The sequence below is a fragment of the Leptodactylus fuscus genome, chromosome 5 (assembly GCF_031893055.1).
Source record: "Leptodactylus fuscus isolate aLepFus1 chromosome 5, aLepFus1.hap2, whole genome shotgun sequence".
NCBI lineage: Eukaryota > Metazoa > Chordata > Amphibia > Anura > Leptodactylidae > Leptodactylus > Leptodactylus fuscus.
This window is the reverse complement of record NC_134269.1, coordinates 202,251,730-202,273,157: the sequence shown is the minus strand read 5'-3', so window position 1 is coordinate 202,273,157 and position 21,428 is coordinate 202,251,730. Positions and strand designations below refer to the sequence as shown.

Genomic DNA, 21,428 nt, shown 5'->3' with positions numbered 1-21,428 from the left:
TGATAGCTTGCATGAAGGATATCCGCAGTCTAGAATTCCTGACTGCCTCTCTTAACAACAACGTGGAGGCCTTTCAATCTATCTGGTATCACTGGGATACCTATTGTATCTGGGGAGGTCTATGACACTTACCCTCCCCCTATTCCCTTTCTTTTCTGTTGTCTTCCCTGTGTCCCTTTTATTATATGTTTATTTCCATTCTGATTCATAACTGTTCTTGTTATTAGATGGCACTTGTTATGCTCTCTTATTGTATGTTTTGGTGTTTCTTTTTTTGTAATTTCTTCTTACTTGAAAAATGTAATACAAATTACAGTTAAACACCAAACAAAAAAAACTTCCCGGGGAATTAATCTTCACTATGTCATGTCCAAATCCATCCCGACCCTCCTTCTCTCTACCAACGCTGAGAAGGCTTTTGATCAAGTGACCTGGAGCTTTCTCTCATATAGGCCTAGGTCCGCACATGCTTCTGGATTTCCAAGCTCTACTCCTGCCCCTTCCCGTCGGTGAGAGTGAACGGTTTGTTGTCAGACCCCTTTCTCTTCACTAATCCGACAGTTTCCCTCTCTCCCCACTCATATTCTTACTTTCCCTCATTTGATTAGAGCCAATCCTGACGTCTCAGGCATTGTCATGGGGAGAGTCTCCCATAAGGTTTACATGGATGACTTACTGTTTTTCATGACAAACTCTGTATCGCTACCCAACCTGCTCTCTGAGTTGAACGTATTCTCTGCCCTTTTGACCTTCAAAATGAATTTGCAGAAATCTTTTAATGTTACACTTCTTTCCTTCCTGGTGGAATCCCTTGCCACTGTCTTCTCTTTTCATTGGGCCACCTCCTCGCTCCATCGCTGGGCGGTAAGCAGCGTCCCCTCTCACAGTACAGCGCTATAGCCGCTGCTGTGAGGAAGGGCATTCCTGAATGACAGTGAAAAGCTACGGTACCGGCACCGATATCTCTTCACCAGGGGAGCAGAACGGTAAACTCGATGGTACGCTGAATTCAGCACACTGTTGGCTTTCTAGCGATATATAAAACCGCATGTGCCCCAGGTGGTGAAAGGTCCTCTTTAAACAATCTATGACATATATCAGAACTAGCATCACCTATGAACAAAAACAGAAATATTAAACTAGTGAAGGATACTACCTTCCAATACTTAAAGAGGACCTTTCACCGATTTGGGCACAGGCAGTTCCATATACTGCTGGAAAGCTAACACTGCACTGAATTCAGCGCACTGTCGGCTTTCCTGATCTGTGCCCCGGGTAAAGAGCTTTCGGTCCTGGTACTGTAGCTCTTTACAGTCAGAAGGGCGTTTCTGACAGTCTGTCAGGAACGTCCTTCTTTACAGCAGCGCCAATAGCGCTGTACAGTGTGAGCGGGGAGTTCCTCCCCGCTCACACTGTACAGCGCTATAGATGCTGCTGTGGAGAAGAACGTACCTGACAGACTGTCAGGAATGCCCTTCTGACTGTGAAGAGCTACAGTACCAGGACCGAAAGCTCTTTACCCCAAAAAGCCCTCGCAAATCCACTGCTTGATTAAGAGAGACATAATGTAGTAGCTTTAGTTTTATCAGCGTCATTGTCCAGTGATGTTTCCTCTGGGTAAGAATGATGATATATAGAAGGAGAAAAGCATTACTCTTTTTTTTTTTTTTTAATTCATTCTTTTTTAGGAACAATTCCGAAAGGTTAAAGTTTAAAATTTTGAAAAGGTGGTGACGTAAAAGTATCCAAGCTACAAGGTCTTTTAATAGTTTCCCTCTCACAGCTTTTCATTCTTGGCGCTTAAGACGACAATGGCGCTATCAGGAATCAGAGATGAAAGGTTTTTTTAATTTTTTTTTTTTTTTTTTGGGGGGGGGGGATAAGCAGCTATCTCATTTCAAAGGTAACGTCAAATAATATCTCTTGAGTGTTCTTAGGAGCTCAACGTGCTAAGTATCTAGTGGTTTTGCTTGAGCAAGAGTTGTGACACTGAGGTCCCTTTAGAGCGGGGGTTGGCAACAAGAGTAGCACACGAAGCCTATATACTCGAGTATAAGCCGACCCCCTTAATTTTACCACAAAAAACTGGGAAAACTTATTGACTCGAGTATAAGCCGAGGGGGGAAATGCAGCAGCTATTGGAAAATTTCAAAAATTAAAATGGTCGGAGTTTTTGGGTGCAGTAGTTGCTGGGTGCTGGGGAAGGGGAGGGGGTATTTTGATTGTCTGTCTGCCCCTTCCCTGAGCTTGAGGACTGGGTTTTTTTCCTCCACTTGGAATTCAGCCTGTCTGAATATAGGGGATCTGCAGTGCTCCTATTAACCCCTTCCCGACAGAACAGGAGCACTGCAGATCCCCTATATTCAGTAGACTGGGCACTGTCAGACACAGGGAGACCTAATGTGCTTGTGTTTTGCAGTAATTTTCTACTTTTGTATGTATTCTAGGGAAAGGAGGGATTTAGAACTTTTATTTTTTTTAAATCTTTTTTTTTTTTTTTTTGCACTATTTTATGGGAGATTCTATACATTGATATTGTGGCTGGTCATTCCCCCCCCCCCCCTTTTATAATTTTTTTTTTTTTTCTGACTCGAATATAAGCTGAGGGGGCCTTTTTCGGCACAAAAACTGGGCTGAAAAATTCAGCTTATACTCAAGTATATACGGTACTCACCTTCCCTGCACACTGCAGCGGCCTTGTTCTCTTCGTCGCTTCTGCCTGAAGTAAGAGACCACTGTTAGGGCCTCAGGGGTCACGTCTGGCGTCATTACACGTCATGACCCCTGAAACCCAATCAGTGGTCGCTGACTTCAGTCAGAAGTGCTGAAGAGAACAAGGCCACTGCGGTGTGCGGGGAAGGTGAGTAAGAGGTTTTTTTTAATGTTTATCACCTCTCTTGGCGCTCTGCATATTATACTCTGGGGTCTGAAGAGACTCCACAGTATAATAATAGCAAGTGAGTGGTGAATAAGTGGTGATAAACTGTAGGTACAGCAGATGGGTCCCATTAATAATAAATTTTATCCATTATTATTATTCCCAACCGTTTCTGTGTGCTATAATAGACCTGCTTCATGTTCGGTTGACACGCCACTTATGGCTAATTTAGTACAACCCATATAAATAGTAAGTGAAACTGCTAACAAATGTATTTCACTTATCTTTCGATGTTGAACAGATGAATATCACCGGCTTCTAGAAGAATAACAAGACATAAAGAGGTAAGAGTTGGTCACGTAGCATTCAAGGGATGTTTTGGTTTCATCACACAAGGGTTAATTTTGTGTACAATATTTCAATATACTTTCTTATCAGCATTTTAACGACAATGACATCCAATGTACTAATAGATGCTCTTTCTATTTCTGCCCCACTTTTAAAATTTGTCAGCCACTTCTGCTTAGTGACAACTAGAGATGAGTGAGTATTATTCTCGATATCGCACGCACCCATAGGAATTAATGGACGCAGCCGGCATGCAGGGGGTTAAGCGGCCGCCCACCGGTAAAGTCTGCGTGCCGGCCGCTTTCATTCATTCCTATGGGTGCGTTCTATATCGAGAATAGTACTCGCTCATCTCTAGTGACAACCCATTCAACTATAGCTGTTGTTGCCATTTTTTAGCCTCTATCGCAGTCTTTATACAGATCAGGCCCTGCCCTCCCAATGCAATCGTAACCTGAATTGCATATCCATAGAAAGATAATCTCTGCATTGCTTTATTGATTCTTGGATATGTTCTTGCTCCTATTAACTCCTTCCCAAAATCTGCCATAATAGTACAGCTAATGTTGGGCCTTTAACGCAAGACCCCTTTTTCGGGTCAGTGCAGATCCTATGGTAACGCCCATAACCAAAGACTTAAACCATTGCTATGCGCCTTGATTCTTCCCTTCCCTACAACTTGGTCCCTCCTTACCGAGTACTCAGTTGCAACAAGTACCCCAGGCGATGCGAGGTGTACCCCTTGGGGTATGTATACAACAGGTTCAGAACCACTGGCTTAGACAAAAGTCATTTTATTACACATACGGTAATCTTTATTAAACCTTCTCAGTCCTATATATTTACAATTACAATGTGTCCAGTAATGACACGGATCACACTGAAGGTTCAGACAAAATATAACCTCGAAGAAACATCAGAACAGAAAACGTTTTATTGCACGTGCCAAAGGAGCGAGATTTAATAAACATCATTTCCCAAGGAGCTGACGCTGCACTTAATAATCTCAGAACACTGCTCCATATTCTTTTTAATCCTATAGAAATGTTCAACATATTCAGAGCGTCCCAACAGCTCTACAAAATCTTCGTCGTGGGTGATCACAACAAGCTGGAAATTTCGTTGCCTGGAACGACTTTTAATGATCCTGTGGAGACATAAATTACATTTAACAAACATGGCTTGAAATTAAAATTTTCTAACTAAATAATCCCCCCCCCAAACTACAACTCCCAGCATACATATTTGCTCTGCTGTTCTTAGATCTCCCATGGAACTGAATGGAGCATGATGTTGTAGTTTCACAGCAGCAGGAGTGTGCCCAAGACTGCTGACCCCTGGCCTAGGGTATACAAAGGAAATACTAAAGGAGTTGGACAGGCTAAATTAAAATCTTACTGGGAAACAGTCAGGGAGTAAAATAAAGAATGACACTCACCTACCCCTAGTTCTCAGTTTGGGCAGAAAGTACCTTGTTCCCTTCAATCCTTGGATTGCCAGGGGCAAATCGGTGGGCACATGCCAGGTGATGTCACTGGTACCCATCATGTGAGCGCTACATAAAATCTATAGCCATATACAGCTTACACACAGAACTCACACACACAGGAGGCTGTTAACTAATTTGTTGCATCATTCTATGCAGTGCTAGCCTGTTATCTCCAGCATAGAAATATTAATAGAGCTGCTGATATCTGTGTGTATTCCAGCAGCCACCTCCTCCACTTCCCTTCTCCATAGACTAATATGTAAAAAGTAACTCAGCTTGATAAATGGATAAGGAAGCAGATTTCTTAAATAAGATATATTACAAAGTCTCTTATGATCACATGCACTATATATACTGTGTGTGTGTGTATATATATATATATATATATATATATATATATATAAATTTGAGTAACCTAGAAAGAAGTTTTAGCTAGATACGAATAAGCTCTGGCAATCCTTTAACTTACTCAACCAATGCGTGGGCAAGAGACTCGATATTTTCACGATCCAAGTTGGTGGTGGGCTCGTCCAGAGCGAGGATTCCACAGTTTAGGCAAAATGTCTCTGCCAGTGCCAAACGGATAATGAGAGAGGCAAGGACCTGGAAAGTAATTTGAAAGCATTTAGGCATAATATACAATAATTTCAACAAATGAACCCCTTAAATTGTTATCCAGTTTCCAAAAATGATGGCCTATCATTAGCAGTACCTATAGTCGTAGCTACAGTTTGTACGGCGAGTGAGCAGCGCTGCCTCGCTACCGGAGATCTGAGAGAGTGCTGAGTGATGAACCACATCAGATCAAATATTGGTGGCTTATCCTAAGGATAGGCCATTCATCTTAGAAACAAGGTAACCCCTGTAAGGATGCAGAGTAATTAGACAGGAGACGGAAACCCGGCAGTCAGCTTTAAAACCCTTTCACTTGAATGGGTTTGTAAAGGTGACCATCTGTGTGCGCTGGGAAACCATTTTTATTTAACCAGACACATAAGTGGGACATGCAGGACTTTGTGTCCGGCTAAAAAAACAAAACAGTTTCCCTGCGGACAGGCAGTAGGCGGACACAGACAAGTGAATGAGTTTTAAAGCTGACCGCCGGGTTTCCGTCTCCTGTCCAGTTTCGCCGCAACTGAAGACTGAAACCCGGTGGAATGCACACACCGGACACCGGGGGCAAGTGTGAAAGCCCCCTTAAGGTAAAATGTCAGTGTACCTTTTGTCCTGCACTACAACGTCCTCTCATGTCCAACGCGGTATCTCCTTTTATCATCACCACCCTATAGTTATACGTTCTTCTTTTATCAGAAGCCGACACGCTTTCATCAGCATCCGATCTAATCTCGATGTACTCTATATCTGCAGAAAAAAACACACAAAAAAAAAAAACACATAACATTACCAAATGTGAATGGAAGTGAATACATTCTGTACACCATACATTGTTAATGATAGTAGAATTTTATGGATTGTGAAAATAAAGGTTAACCAGTTAACACCTGTTTGGCTCTTGCCCCATTAAAGACACATTTCTTATCTAGAATTACTTGCATTGCTCATGCAGTCCACCACCAGTTTTAATGCAGTGTGCTGTATAGCATTATAGTGGTACATATCTGCCTATATAGTACACAGCTCAATATTCCTTAAGAAGAACGATTTGGAAAATAAGGCAATCACTGGGGTACACAACTTTATTTTTTTTGGTTCATTGTCAGCACTGTGTTACTCACATGGGAGCAATAAAACCCAAGAGATCTTCCCACCTGAAACATTTATGGCATATTAACAGTATGATGGCGAGTCCTACCCTGGAATGGAGACCCCTACTCCACAGTTTGCAATTTAGAAATGACAATATCATGAATGTTTGTAGCTTATTCTATTGTAGTTCACCATTTCCATAATAAACTGTGAGTAGCATACATAGACAACCCCCTCCTCGCCTCATCCTCTCCCATGTCATGTCTGATATATGAGGGTCCAAGACATGGCCACACAATGCATTATTAGTGCTTGGCCCAGTGCTGTCCTCTTTGAGGTAGAAAATACATATACACTACCACCAGTCACAGACATGCTTCCAAGAAGTTTTTTTTCTGTTTTATCTCCCACATTTCATCTGATGTGACTGTATTCATATCATTACCAATTGAGTTTTACTGAGAAAATAATACAATTTGCATGTTTTGTGTCACTGGGAAATTACCTGTATTTTTCCCCAATTAAGAGGTTTCAGTAAATATGACAGTATTGTACAGGAGAGGATTTGGTAATAATTTAAGCTATTTCTATAACATACAGATATAGCAGAGTTACCCTGAACTTGTGTGGTATGAGATCTTATAACAGAAGAAGACAATGAAAGAAATGAAAAATTATTATAGGTTTTTGTTGTCTTCTGAGATAAGAAGTCCAGATTAACTCCACGGGACTCATGATAAAGAAGTCTGAGGGTGGGTTCACATCTGCACCCGGTGTCCGATTTCAGGTTTCCATCTTCTGCCCGAGAAACTGGACAGGGGACGGAAACCCAGCGATCAGTTTTCAAACCCATTCACTTGAATGGGATTGTGAAGCGACTGCCTGTGTGCGTCTTGTGCCTGTCTGCGGGGAAACCGTTTCTTTTTTCTTTTTCAACCAGACACAGAGTCCTGCATATCTGGCTAAAAACCCAATTTTGCAGCGGACAGGCGGAAGACGCTCACAGGCGGTCATTTTACAAATCCAATCAAGTGAATGTGTTTGAAAACTGACCGGCGGGTTTCCGTCTCCTGTCCGGTTTCTCGGGGCAGAAGACGCAAACCCGCCGGATGGGCTAAAGTGGGAGACCAGGGGCAGATGTGACCCCCACCCTGACTGTCCCACATTCCCTTCTCCGTTCTGTAACAAGCTGCCACAATACATGCAGATATTTCTATAATTTATCAGTAAGATTTCAGGAGGGTACCTTGTCCTCTGTAAGTACTGCGCCAGAGGTCACGGATAATTTTATTGATTTCTTCCATTTTCATGCTGTGAAACTTCATGATAGCTCTGCAGGGATAAACATACAGATTTATTTTTAGAAACAATTCTGTAGAAGAGATTGTCCTTATAACAACAAGATTAACTTGCTAGGTATTCGGTATCTACCTTTCATTTTTCTACACCCCTAGCAGTGTCAATAATCTGTATGTTGCGGCACATTTTCCCCTTAGGTCCAGTTCGGGGAGTCCGCCCCAAACGGAAACCTATACACATAGAAAGGCGGTTACCTGGGAAAACACACGGACCTCATAGACTATAGTGGGGTCCGTGTGGTTTCTGCAGGAAGTTCTGCTTGTTCTAATCTGTAGGGAGGTCCCAATACACATTACAGTCAACTGGTCCTGCCAAAATTGTCAGGTTCGGCCAGCCATCATGTAATAGGTATGGACTGCTTAAGGGTCCATTCACACTGAGTTTTTTGGCGAGGATTTTGGCATGGAAAAAAAAGCCTTCCACTGACTTCAATGGGTTCCTTTGCTAGCGGAAAAGGGAAGGCTTTTTTTTTTTAAACGTGGATTTAAATCAGCACCAAAAAACTCACTGTGAATGGACCCTAAAGGGAATTCATCCACAGATATGACTTATTTTTAAACTAAGTTTTCTGAATTTCTGTATTTTTTTTTTTTTTTTAAATTTTCCATGTCACCATCTATATTTTAAAACGTACAGAAAAATAGCCGGACACTTGCTAATTCTGTAGCTTTTTTGTTTGACGTAGTCACCTAAAAGAGAAGACATTGAGGATTACCATAGAAGAGAATGCTTGTATAGATAACATCTATGACCCAGTATTACATCCACTAGTGACAATCTCTCTCTTATCTACTTCCTCTCACTCTTCCATAGATGTCTGTTCCAAACTAGCGCTGCCTATGGCCATGACCATGATGTAAATGCTGTTAACAGAAGACAGGAGTAGCTCAGATGAGATAGAAACCCCATATTCATGTACAGAAAATAAAATAAAAAAAAAATCTTTAGAAGTTGCTGTGATCTGCAGTTGTAAATACGGCTACAACCGAGTACCGCATTGTGCCTGATAAACTGTGATTGTCAAGGGTATGGGAACTGGCCCTCCACCCATCAGATACTCATGGCTTATCTAACAGGACAGGTCAGCACAATACCAGCCCTGACCTGAGGACTGCGGTTATATTACTAAAATCTCATGAAATCGCAAAAAAAGCTCACGGCATAAACAGCTTGAAAAGCAGAAGTTCCCTGAGTGCACGTTGATGCTGAATGTGATTAGGTTCCACACAATGTCAATGAAGTTAAAAGGAATCAGAACAGGAAGTATTGTCATGATTGTAAGGCTGGGGAGAGCGCAGACCTCAAATCTGTGCCGGGGCTCTACAGTGGACAGGACTGGAGCTCCGCTAATATTACTTGAATACAAGACAAAGAACAGAACTGGCCTATTAGATTGGTAAAAGGAGCATTAGTAGCTTTAGTCCAAGCTTAAAGAGGACCTTTCATCAGATTGGGCACAGGCAGTTCTATATACTGCTGGAAAGCTGACAGTGCGCTGAATTCAGCGCACTGTCGGCTTTCCCGATCTGTGCCCCGGGTAAAACGCTCCTGGTACCGTAGCGCTTTACAGTCAGAAGGGTGTTTCTGACAGCCAGGGACGCCCTCCTGCCCAGCAGCGCCTATCGCGCTGTACTGTGGAGTGGGGAGGAACTCCCCCCTCCCTCTCCTGATAACACTCGTCTATGGACGAACTGTGTGAGCAGAGGGAGGGGGCGTTCCTCCCCGCTCACACTCTACAGCGAGATAGGCGCTGCTGGGCAGGAGGGCGTCCCTGGCTAACTGTCAGAAACGCCCTTCTGACTGTAAAGCCCTACGGTACCGATAGCGCTTTACACCGGGCACAGATCGGGAATCAGCGCACTGTCAGCTTTCCAGCAGTATATAAAACTGCCTGTGCCCAATCTGATGAAAGGTCCTCTTTAAGGCCCCACGTTGTGGAAACGCAGCTTTCTTTGTTGCAGATTTTGTTGCGGTTTTTTGAGCCAAAGCCAAGAGTGTCTACAAAAGGAATGGGGAATATATAGGAAGCTCTTATACTTCTCCTTCTGCTCAATCCACTCCTGGTTTTGGCTCAAAAAACACAGCAAAATCTGCAACGTAGGAACTCCCCCTTCAGGAGTTTTCCAATATACTTTCCATATCAATTCCACACGGTTTTCTAGATCTCTCCTTGCTGTCGTTCATTTACTTACTTTGTGGCTAAAAATCAGTCCATTATAATGTGATGTACAGTCCGTGGTCATGTGATGGACACACAGGTGCACTACTCAAAGTCACAGCACAGTAATTAGTCACTTGTCTTGTAACAAACTGCACCTATATGTACATCACATGACCATAGACTGTATATCACATGTCCACTGACTGTACATCACATGTCCACGGACTGCACATCACATGACCACGGACTGCACATCACACGACCACGGACTGCACATCACACGACCACGGACTGCACATCACACGACCACGGACTGCACATCACACGACCACAGACTGCACATCACACGACCACAGACTGCACATCACACGGCAACGGACTGTACATCACATGGCCACGGACTGCATATCACATGACCACGCACTACAAATCACATGGCCATGGACCAATTTTTATCAACAAAGCAGAAGTACGGAGAATGAATGACAACAAGCAGAGATCTAGGAAACGGTGAAGAATTGATACAGAAAGTATACGGGAAAATTGTACAACTTTTCATCATACAAATAATAACATTTATTTGCTAAACCTGGACATCCCCCTGTAATTTGCCTCCTTTTGCAAATGCATTTTGTTTCAAGTCAAGCAATTTTAGTAAATTATATACAGTCCTATGAAAAAGTTTGGGCACCCCTATTAATCTTAATCATTTTTAGTTCTAAATATTTTGGTGTTTGCAGCAGCCATTTCAGTTTGATATATCTAATAACTGATGGACACAGTAATATTTCAGGATTGAAATGAGGTTTATTGTACTAACAGAAAATGTGCAATATGCATTAAACCAAAATTTGACTGGTGCAAAAATATGGGCACCTCAACAGAAAAGTGACATTAATATTTAGTAGATCCTCCTTTTGCAAAGATAACAGCCTCTAGTCGCTTCCTGTAGCTTTTAATCAGTTCCTGGATCCTGGATGAAGGTATTTTGGACCATTTCTTTCTACAAAACAATTCAAGTTCAGTTAAGTTTGATGGTCGCCGAACATGGACAGCCCGCTCTCAAATGATCTGAAAACAAAGATTGTTCAACATAGTTGTTCAGGGGAAGGATACAAAACGTTGTCTCAGAGATTTAACCTGTCAGTTTCCACTGTGAGGAACATAGTAAGGAAATGGAAGACCACAGGGACAGTTCTTGTTAAGCCCAGAAGTGGCAGGCCAAGAAAAATATCAGAAAGGCAGAGAAGAAGAATGGTGAGAACAGTCAAGGACAATCCACAGACACCTCCAAAGAGCTGCAGCATCATCTTGCTGCAGATGGTGTCACTGTGCATCGGTCAACAATACAGCGCGCTTTGCACAAGGAGAAGCTGTCAGGGAGAGTGATGAGAAAGAAGCCGTTTCTGCACGTACGCCACAAATAGAGTTGCCTGAGGTATGCAAAAGCACATTTGGAGAAGCCAACTTCATTTTGGAAACAAAGATTGAGTTGTTTGGTCATACAAAAAGGCGTTATGCATGGCGTCCAAAAAGAAACAGCATTCCAAGAAAAACACTTGCTACCTACTGTAAAATTTGGTGGAGGTTCCATCATGCTTTGGGGCTGTGTAGCCAATGCCGGCACCGGGAATCTTGGTAAAGTTGAGGGTCGCATGGATTCCACTCAGTATCAGCAGATTCTTGAGAATAATGTTCAAGAATCAGTGACGAAGTTGAAGTTACGCCGGGGATGGATATTTCAGCAAGACAATGATCCAAAACACTGCTCCAAATCAACTCAGGCATTCATGCAGAGGAATAATTACAATGTTCTGGAATGGCCATCCCAGTCCCCAGACCTGAATATCATTGAACATCTGTGGGATGATTTGAAGCGGGCTGTCCATGCTCGGCGACCATCAAACTGAACTGAACGCGAATTGTTTGTCCAAAATACCTTCATCCAGGATCCAGGAACTGATTAAAAGCTACAGGAAGCGACTAGAGGCTGTTATCTTTGCAAAAGGAGGATCTACTAAATATTAATGTCACTTTTCTGTTGAGGTGCCCATACTTTTGCACCGGTCAAATTTTGGTTTAATGCATATTGCACATTTTCTGTTAGTACAATAAACCTCATTTCAATCCTGAAATATTACTGTGTCCATCAGTTATTAGATATATCAAACTGAAATGGCTGTAGCAAATACCAAAATATTTAGAACTAAAAATGATTAAGATTAATAGGGGTGCCCAAACTTTTTCATAGGACTGTATAAAAATTGTTTACTTTCCAAAATGTACTAAATTTAAAAGTCGTCTTTCGGTTCCTTTTTGACCATTGAGCACCAGGTAGAGGACTGAAACAGACCTGCAGCCACGGAAAGGGGTTACACTGCTAAGAAAATTAACTTTAAATCACATATACAAAGGGGATCATGCATATGCAAGTGTTGAGAAGATAAGATAATCAGATAAGATAAGATAATCCTTTAATAGTCCCACCTTGGGGAAATTTCAGCGTGTTACAGCAGCATAGTAATACAGATACAGGATAATACAGAGTAATCTGTTACAGACGTAGACACAGATAAGCTGAGAAGAGAAGATATACTAGGAGTCCATGGCAGCTAAGGAAAAACAGAAGAGAAAGAGGAAGACCTCATGGTCATCCTCATAATCATTAGTTCTCTGTGCGGAGAGCTCTTCGTTTGGTCTGATGTAGATTATACAGCCTGGTCGCGGTTGGAAGGAAGGACCTGCGATAGCGCTCCTTCTCACACTTGGGGTGAAGCAGACGGTCGCTTACAGTGCTGCCAAGTCCCATCAGGGTCCCATACATGGGGTGGGATTTGTTCCCCCGCATGGAGGTCACCACAGACAGTATCCTTCTGTCACCCACCACCTGTACTGGGTCCAAGGGGCTCCCCAGGACAGAGCTGGCCCTCCTGATCAGCCTGTCAAGTCTATTTCTGTCCCTGGTTGATATACTGCTTCCCCAGCAGGCCACACCGAAAAAGATGGCTGAGGCAACCACAGAGTTGAAGAAGGCCCTAAGAAGTGTCCCCCGGACTCCGAAGGCCCTCAGCCTCCTGAGCAGGTAGAGTCTGCTGTGGCCCTTTCTGTGCAGCGCCTCCAGGTGATCAGCCCAGTCTAATTTATTATTGAGGAGCACGCCCAGGTACTTATAGGTCCTGACTATCTCAATACATGTTCCTTGGATCTCCACCGGGGTCGGAGCACCTCTCCGTTTACTAAAGTCCACCACCATCTCCTTGGTCTTCCCAGCATTAATCCTGAGCTGGTTCTGCTGGCACCATTCAACAAAATCCCGATTTAAGTCTCTGTATTCCCTATCATCGCCATCAGTGATAAGACCGACTATAGCAGAGTCATCGGAGTACTTCTGTAAGTAACAGCTGGATGAGTTGTGCCTGAAGTCAGCAGTGTACAGTGTGAAGAGGAATGGGGCAAGAACTGTACCTTGAGGTGCCCCCGTACTACAGATCACAGTGTCAGACACACAGTCCTGGGCTCTCACATACTGAGGGCGGTTTGTCAGGTAGTCTAGGATCCAGTTGGACAGGTGATGGTCCACACCACCAAGGTTCAGCTTCTCCCTCAGTAGCCCTGGCTGAATGGTGTTGAACGCACTGGAGAAATCAAAGAACATTATTCTCACAGTGTTCCCGGGTTTCTCCAGGTGAGAGAGAGCTCTATGAAGAAGGTGGATGAGGCATCATCTACCCCAATGCCTGGCCGGTAGGCAAACTGGAGGGGGTCCAGAGCGAAGCTCACTAGGGGGCGTAGGTGTGTCAGGACCAGTCTCTCTAGGATCTTCATCAGGTGGGATGTCAGTGCTACAGGTCGGTAGTCATTGTAGCCCATCGGGTTGGGTTTCTTTGGGACTGGTACCACGCAAGATGTTTTCCACAGTTGAGGTACCACCCCCAGCTTCAGGATCATATTGTACATGTGCGTTATAATACCACACAGCTGGTCACTGCACATTTTAAGAACTCTTGCGCTTATACCATCTGGTCCCCCCGCTTTGTTCGCTCTAATGTTCTTCATTTCCTTACACACCTGAGACTCCTGCAGGATCAGATAGTCAGATTGCAGTTGACCGCAGGTCGGTGGGGGTTGGGTCTTGGTGTGTGAGGGGAGGGCGGTTGGCTGACATGCTGGTGGAGGGAGCATTTGCTTGGAGTCGAATCTATTGAAGAATAGATTAAGCTCGTTAAGCCACTTCCTGTCCCCTACTGTTCGGTGCCCTGTCTTTTCCTTGTGTCCTGAAATTGCCTTAAGGCTGTCCCACACCTCAGAGATTCTACCCTCCCCCATCTGTAGCTCCATCTTCCGTCTGTAGTTGGCTTTCCCTTCCCTGATCAATTGTCTCAGCTGTTTCTGAACCGCCCCCAGGCCATCTTTGTCCCCAGACCTAAAAATTCTCTTTTTTTGCTTGAGGAGAGTTTTAATCTCAGAGTTAATCCATGGTTTGTTATTGGAGAAACACCTCACCTTCCTAGTTGGTACCGTGCTGTCCACACAGAAATTAATGTAGTCCGTTATGCAATGTGTGAGTCCCTCAATGTCCTCTGGAAATGAGTCTTGAAACACTTCCCATAAAGTTATATCAAAGCAGTCCCTTAGAGACTCGACACTTCCCTCTGACCAAATCTTCACGGTACGGGTAACCGCCGGTTCTCTGCGCACCAGTGGAATGTATGTGGGTCGCAGATGTACCAGGTTGTGATCTGATCTGCCTAGGGGTGGTAGGGCAGATGAGTTATATGCATCCCTTACATTGGCAAAGAGCAAGTCCACCGTCTTGTTGTCTCTTGTATGGCAGGTTACATACTGTGTGAAGCCTGGTAGAGTGGATGCTGAGACATGGTTGAAGTCTCCAGACACTAGGAGCAGAGCATGGGGGTGAGATGATTGCAGCTCACTCACAACAGCATGGAGGACTTCACAGGCAGCGTCAGCTTTAGCAGAGGGGGGGACATATGCAGCTAGTACGATAACATGTGATAGTTCCCTTGGCAGGTAAAAAGGTCTCATGCCCACGGCTAGCAGTTCAATATCCTTTCCACACAATTGTTTCTTAACCACAATATGTCCTGGATTACACCATCTCTCATTGACAAATATTGCAATTCCTCCGCCTATTCGCTTACCGCTCTCCAGTGTTCTGTCCGCCCGAAGAAGTTTGAAGCCCTCCACGGAGGCAAGTATGTCCGGAGTGATTTCAGTAAGCCAAGTCTCTGTAAACAGCATCATACTGCACTCACGAAACTCCTGTTGATGTCTGGTCAGTGCTGTCAGTTCATCCATCTTATTCACAATTGATCTCACATTCCTAACCTCGGCAAGCGATCGGACTCTCTTCAACAAGCACTGTTGTACATTGCACAGGCCAAAAGATACAGCTTTACGACTATTAAGCAGGCAAGTTTACTCTAGTCCTGACAGTAACTGGCCACTCTATAGGTGTCCAATTGACGGGTCCCCCGGTGATCAGAAGGATCCTTGTGAATGGAGTGCCAGTATGCAGTGACAGCTCACTTCTATGGAGCTGTTGGAGGTCACAATCCTGGCGGCCCCATAGCAGTGAATTGCCCAGCGATTGGACAGTGATGTACTGTGGATAGAGGCCAATTGTCCATGTTGTCCACAACCCCTTTAAGCAACTACCACTTAAAGCACATGACCGGTGTAAAGCATGAGGACAGAGGACAGAATATGACCATAACTGGGTGACCAGATGCAGATCAATTACTGTCAGACTTGTAAAGGAAAGGATGCATGATTCATAACAAACCTGCTACTTACTAACTTATGACATGAACGCTTCAAAAATGAATCAGCAATCACAGTATGAGAGACAAGAGACAGAAAAGATGTTTATCATTATGCGAATTGCCTCAATTAGTTTTCTCCAATTGCATTATCATCCATTAAGGTCAAGATCTCACAATTCAGCATATTCCCACCCTGAAATGTAGATACAAGCCTGAACACCACAGCGGTTCATTAACAGGGTCAAAGAAATGGTCTTAACACCTGCAGAATGAAGACCGCTCGTGGTATAGATCGGCATATACAGTCTGCACAAGCTCATGGACGCTTCTATATTTTATTGTGCACACTGGAAAATCGCCCCAGTGAATTTATGGAAATCCCTGAGGTGAATGTAAAACTTGTATGCATTGTGTAAATTGAGGCGTAAGTACTTACTGGTCCAAAGCCTTGTAATAAATGTCCAGGTCTTTGTTGGCCAGCTCTGTCGTCCTCTTAACAATCATCATCTCTCGGTGCTTTTCTTCAGCGTCTTTGTACTGCGGTTCACGCAGTTCCTTTTTAAAACGTATTATTTCATCCTCGTACCCCTTCTGTCGACCAAGGGCCAGGCTATGGTTTGTTTTCAAGGCTTCGATTTTGTTTTCCAACTCTTGATGCTCGCTAAAATGTATAGAAAAGGAAGAGTTTTGTACCACCATTCTATTACCAAGCTGTAAGGGTAAGTTCACATTTTAGGTTAGGATTTTGATTTCAATGGGAGCCGGTCAGTTCCCAGAAGAAAGAAGTGACATGCTCATTCTTTCAGGCGGAGTTGCCTCGCGACATCCGCCTGAAGACACTCTCTCCCGACTAGGTCCATTCATTTGGGCCTATTCCGGAGCAGAGTGCGCGTGTCCTGCCAAGATTTCGCCATTGTGGGTTGGTTATCTTCTTGTGCAGGAACAGAGACGCAGACAGTGGCAATGCATGCATGAGAAGATAACCCGAACATAATAAAACAACTATAGCCATAGATATACAATTGTGAAATATCTGAGAGCTATGCAAGGTGGATGACAGAACAGTCTATTATATCTGTATGATCTGTGTACTGAAAGTCAGAATGCTCGAATGTATAAATAAATGAGGAAATATGTTAAGGGTTTTATTTTGTCAAAATTTGTCAGCTGAGCTGGTGGCTTTAGTGTATACTTTTGGTCTTCTCTCTTATATAGAGGGACCCCCGTACATACATCATTCTATGGTGCATCTATTCAATATCTAAAGGTATGATGGTGCTCAACGTAATGTCCCCAGCAATGTACTGTGACTGGTTTGATACTTGTTAGACTCCCTTTAAATGGCCCCTCCCCTTTTAGACAACTTGGTCCCATTTAACAGACCATGTGATTCTGGACCAATGTATAATGCACTTTACTAAAAATGCTGCTGCCTAAGGCTAAGGCCCCACCATTGGGGAAAAGCTCTTTTTTGTTGCAGGTTTTGCTGCGGATTTTTGAGCCAAACCCAGAAGTGGCTACAAAAGAAATGGGAAATATAAGGGAAGACTGTATACTTCTGCCTACTGCTCAATCCACTCCAGACTTTGGCTTAAAAAGAAAAAAAAAACTCTGTGTCTCCCTCCTTCCTAGTTTGCTGTTCACGCCGTTACTAGGGAAGGTCTGTCTTTAGAAACCAATATGGTCAAGAAGGAATACAGGTAGTTTGGGAGGGAGGGGCAGTTCCCTTTTCACATCTCTGCATATTTACACTTTGCTTTGCTACTCTCTGCTACACCTGTACACCTCAGAGAGGAATCTGCAAACTCCTCACAGCGAGTCCAAAGGCCCATGCACACCATGTAATGCGGCATTGATTCTGACACGTAAACGCGTGACAGAATCAAGCGCTGCAAAACAGAATCCCATTGAGTTCAATGGGTTCTGTCTTACGTGCACTACACATTAAAATCGATAGGAGGCTTCTTAACCCATTGATTTCAATGTGTTACACGTGTTAATTGGAACCTATTGAAGTAAATGGGATTCTGTTTTGAAGCGCTTGATTCTGACACGAGTTTACGTGTCAGAATCAACGCCGCGTTACATTGTGTGCATGGGCCCTAAGGAGAGTTTATCTACTTCTACCTAGCTTCTTGTGTAATTGCTGATGGGATATTAGTCATAGATACAAAGTAACTTTCCTTTTTGTGCTCAGATTTTTCTCTTTATGTCAGGGAACTTTTAGCTGCATCATGACCTGGATTTGCAGTCTGGTGTCCCTGGATCTCTTATACTATGTTCAATGGGGCAGTTCTCAGCTATTTGTTTGCTATTTTACAAGTACTTATACAAGAATTGCATGTAAAAAAACCAGTAGTATTAATATTGTGTGAGACAGAGTGCTCTGTATTGTACAAACCCCCTGCCTCAGAGAGAAATGCAAAATGTGCTGCAACCATAATGAGACTATTGGCAGCAGAAAAACTGTAGACCCTGCAAATATTTAAACTTTTTCTAAAAAAAAATTGCATTGAATTGTTTACATGTGGGATAACATATAGATATCCCACATATCCCCTCATAAATAAAAACTAGTCATCAAGTAAAGAATGAAAAATAAACAATCCATACTGTACTTACTTTCTAAGTTGCATAGCATTCATCTGTCCCATCTCTCTTAACAGTCTGTCTCTTTCTTCCTCGACCTTCTTAAGTTCTTCCATTCTTCTTCTAAGAGTGAGGTTGTCTTGGAGACATCGTTCCTGTATCTAGGTGCATGAAAATCTCCATCAAACTAACTTTCACTGCTTTATTGACTGCTAAATACATTTAAATTGGTTTTTACTATTATGTACTGTATATTCTATATTTTGGGATAGGGTATTGTCAGAATTTCTCAGTGGAAGAAGGACTTTTTAATCCAAATTTCTGACCTACATGTAATGACAAAATCATAATGTATGGCACACACCCAGTTTAGGACTAAAAACAGAGACTGGTTTTATTTTGACGTTGCAGGTTTTTTAAATGAAGGCAGGTTTGATAGGATGTGGCCTCATGTGAGCCACTGGGTGTACATCAAGTTATTCTACAAACTGGAGCAAATTATAGCGCAAACCTATACTAGGCCATAATCGGACTGCAGTTCAGTGCATCAAATTTCTGGAGAGAAATAATGCAATGCAGTATTAGTAAATACCCCCCTTGGCCTGCAAACAGTGTATTATATACAGTAAAACTTCTTTGAGCCGAACACTCAAATTTGCATAGCAAATATATGACTATAGGAGGATTATACTGTGTGGGGTCACTTGAAAAGATGATTGAGAAGGGGCAAAGTCAACGTAGAAGTGGGTGAAGCTAAATTTGCCGCAGCATGCATGGCCCCCTAGAATAGTTTCAATTTCTTATGCGGCCCCATGGGAAAATTAATTGCCCACCCCTGATCTAATGTAATCTACGATATAATCACAATTTAAAATAATGGATATATTCACATTAGTACAGGACCCCTTAAAAAGTTTCCAATTTTAGGATCTAAGAGCAGAATAAAAACATGCATGAAAAAACACCACTCATCTCAAACAGAGCCAAGTGTAGTGTAAGGTAATCCAGGCAATGCCAAGTGACTTCATACTTACTTTCTGTGTGTCTATATCCTGTCTAACCGTGATCATGTCTTTATTAATTTTTTCTTTTTGCTTCTCACAATCATTCAGTCGAGAAACTAAGTCTTGTAGTTCAGCGTCCTTTTGCTGTAAGATAATACCTTATGTTATTACGTTACAGAGTATTCCTGCAATGCAGGCGGGCTGAATATTAGTAACTCAGGTAAAACCAACCTCTTTAAATTCTTCTCGCCCGTCATTTACATATTTATCGATATCTTTCATCAGCAAAGTGATTTTTTTCACTTTCTCTTTAATATCGTTGACCTAGGGGAAAAAAAGGAGGGGAAAGGTTAATACATTGCAAAATGTATTATCGGACATGCAGTACTCTGTGTCTGGTTTAACAAAAAAAAAAACGCTTTCCCCGTGGAGAGCTCAAAACGCTCACCGGCGCTCATGGCCAGACTCGGCCTGACAGGTTTCCATCTTCTGCATGAAGACGGAAACCTCAGAACGGAGACCGGACACTGGTGTGAATCCAGCGCAAGTTTACACTAAGCGGGTGTCATGCTACTATTAGTGTCCATTGCTAAGGTCCATTACCATCCATTTTTCTTTCTGTTCTGCTTCCTGAGCAGGACGGTTGAGATTCCACTGAGTATGAGGACCATTAACTTGTGGGTTGCAAAACTACTTTACATTCACTCTGATTAGTTGTGATGCAGTCATATAAGCACTGCACTCAGAAATATTTGACATGTCATACACAACAAACATGGCCTGTTTTTACCCTTTCCTGTGCCGCTCTGTTGCTGGAGTCTTTTCGCTCCTGAATTTCCTTCCTCTCCTGCTGTAGTTTCTCAAGAGTTGTTTCCAATGGAAAAACTTGCTCTTTGGCTTCCTAAACATAAAAAAAAAATATATGTAATTGTATTTATAAAAACCAAAACAGAGAGAAAAACAATCTAACTAAACTAACAACACACACACCGTTGTATTGTTCAAGCTTTGTATTGAACACATTGACTAGAGAAGAAAAGTACATGTAACTGATCCCTTGAATTGAAACTTACTTGCCAAAAAGTGTTATTAAAGGCATCCTATCAGTCAGACACAATTTTTTGTAGGTACCACGTTGGAATAGCATTAAGAAAGGCTATTCGTGGGGGGGGGGCGTGGCTAGCCGCGTATGAGAGCGGACGCATCTCCCGAAGCTCTCCGTGTTCTCGCTCTCCATCCTGAGTTTACCGGACCCATCCTGCTGCACATAGCCTGGGCTGCCCTGAGGCTCTCCCCCAAGCCTCCGTCTGCCGTATCTGGGCGCCGTCTGTCAGGTATTGCGTGGTCCCGGGCGGTTGAAAACACTGCGGCCTGCTGCACTGCCCGAGTCCGGCCGCCATCTTGGCCTCACGGCCTACCCGGCTCCTTTAACCCTGCGCTGTGGCCTGATTGCAGCGACTTACCTGCCGGACCGTCCGGTCCCTCTTCATCCCGGTGGAGATCCTCTGGTGCCTCCTGGTGTCCTCCGCCTGCCGGTCTCCTCGTCTGCAGCGCTGCCTCCTCTTCATACCGCTGCGGCCGCCATCTTGGATTTGCGGCCTACATCCCGGCTGGCTTCCCTGTGGGTGGCTGCCTCCAGTTGATCCTGCCTGCTGCTCTGCGGTGACTCCTGGCTCGGCGAGGTCCTCTGGTGTCCCTCCTCTGGTCCTCCTGCAGCGTCTGTGGGGGTATGCAGCTTGCAGCTCCCTGAAGGCTTCACTGTGTTAGGCCCTTGCTCTACCTGCTGCCTGGCCTCCCTGCATTGCCTGAAGTGGAGACACCTCAACCCCCCCCCTGCTGTTTTGGCTCCCATCCTGACACTTTCTACTGGGGCATTCTGCTAACCCTGTGAGTACTCCATGCTGTTTTTTTGGACTTTCTTACACTCTTCAGAGACCTTTCTAGCAGGGAATTTATTTTTTGTTGCTGTGGACTGCAGTGGTGTGAAGGGAGTGCTGAGCCCCTACTCCACCATCAGGGGGGGCTCCTCACCTTCCTCCACTTGCTGTGTGCTATATGCTCTGCAGTATATCCCCACGGAACTAGCACTTCTCCCACTGCTCTATTG

The 21,428-nt window shown here is 43.6% G+C and overlaps 1 protein-coding gene across 1 annotated transcript in view; it reads right to left on the bottom strand.

Moving 5' to 3' along the window:
* Positions 1–4,055: 4,055 nt before the first annotated feature.
* The window catches only part of RAD50 (RAD50 double strand break repair protein), a 61,674-nt gene continuing 44,301 nt past the window's right edge, over positions 4,056–21,428 (bottom strand). Inside the window, exons 18-26 of the mRNA XM_075275005.1 lie at positions 20,112–20,218; positions 19,553–19,645; positions 19,352–19,465; positions 18,351–18,478; positions 16,165–16,389; positions 7,669–7,754; positions 5,935–6,077; positions 5,185–5,318; positions 4,056–4,373 (exon numbers count right to left, since the gene is read on the bottom strand). Of these exons, the coding sequence (XP_075131106.1) occupies positions 4,187–4,373; positions 5,185–5,318; positions 5,935–6,077; positions 7,669–7,754; positions 16,165–16,389; positions 18,351–18,478; positions 19,352–19,465; positions 19,553–19,645; positions 20,112–20,218 (1,217 nt within the window). The 3' untranslated portion in view covers positions 4,056–4,186. The remainder of the gene's footprint in view (positions 4,374–5,184; positions 5,319–5,934; positions 6,078–7,668; positions 7,755–16,164; positions 16,390–18,350; positions 18,479–19,351; positions 19,466–19,552; positions 19,646–20,111; positions 20,219–21,428) is intronic.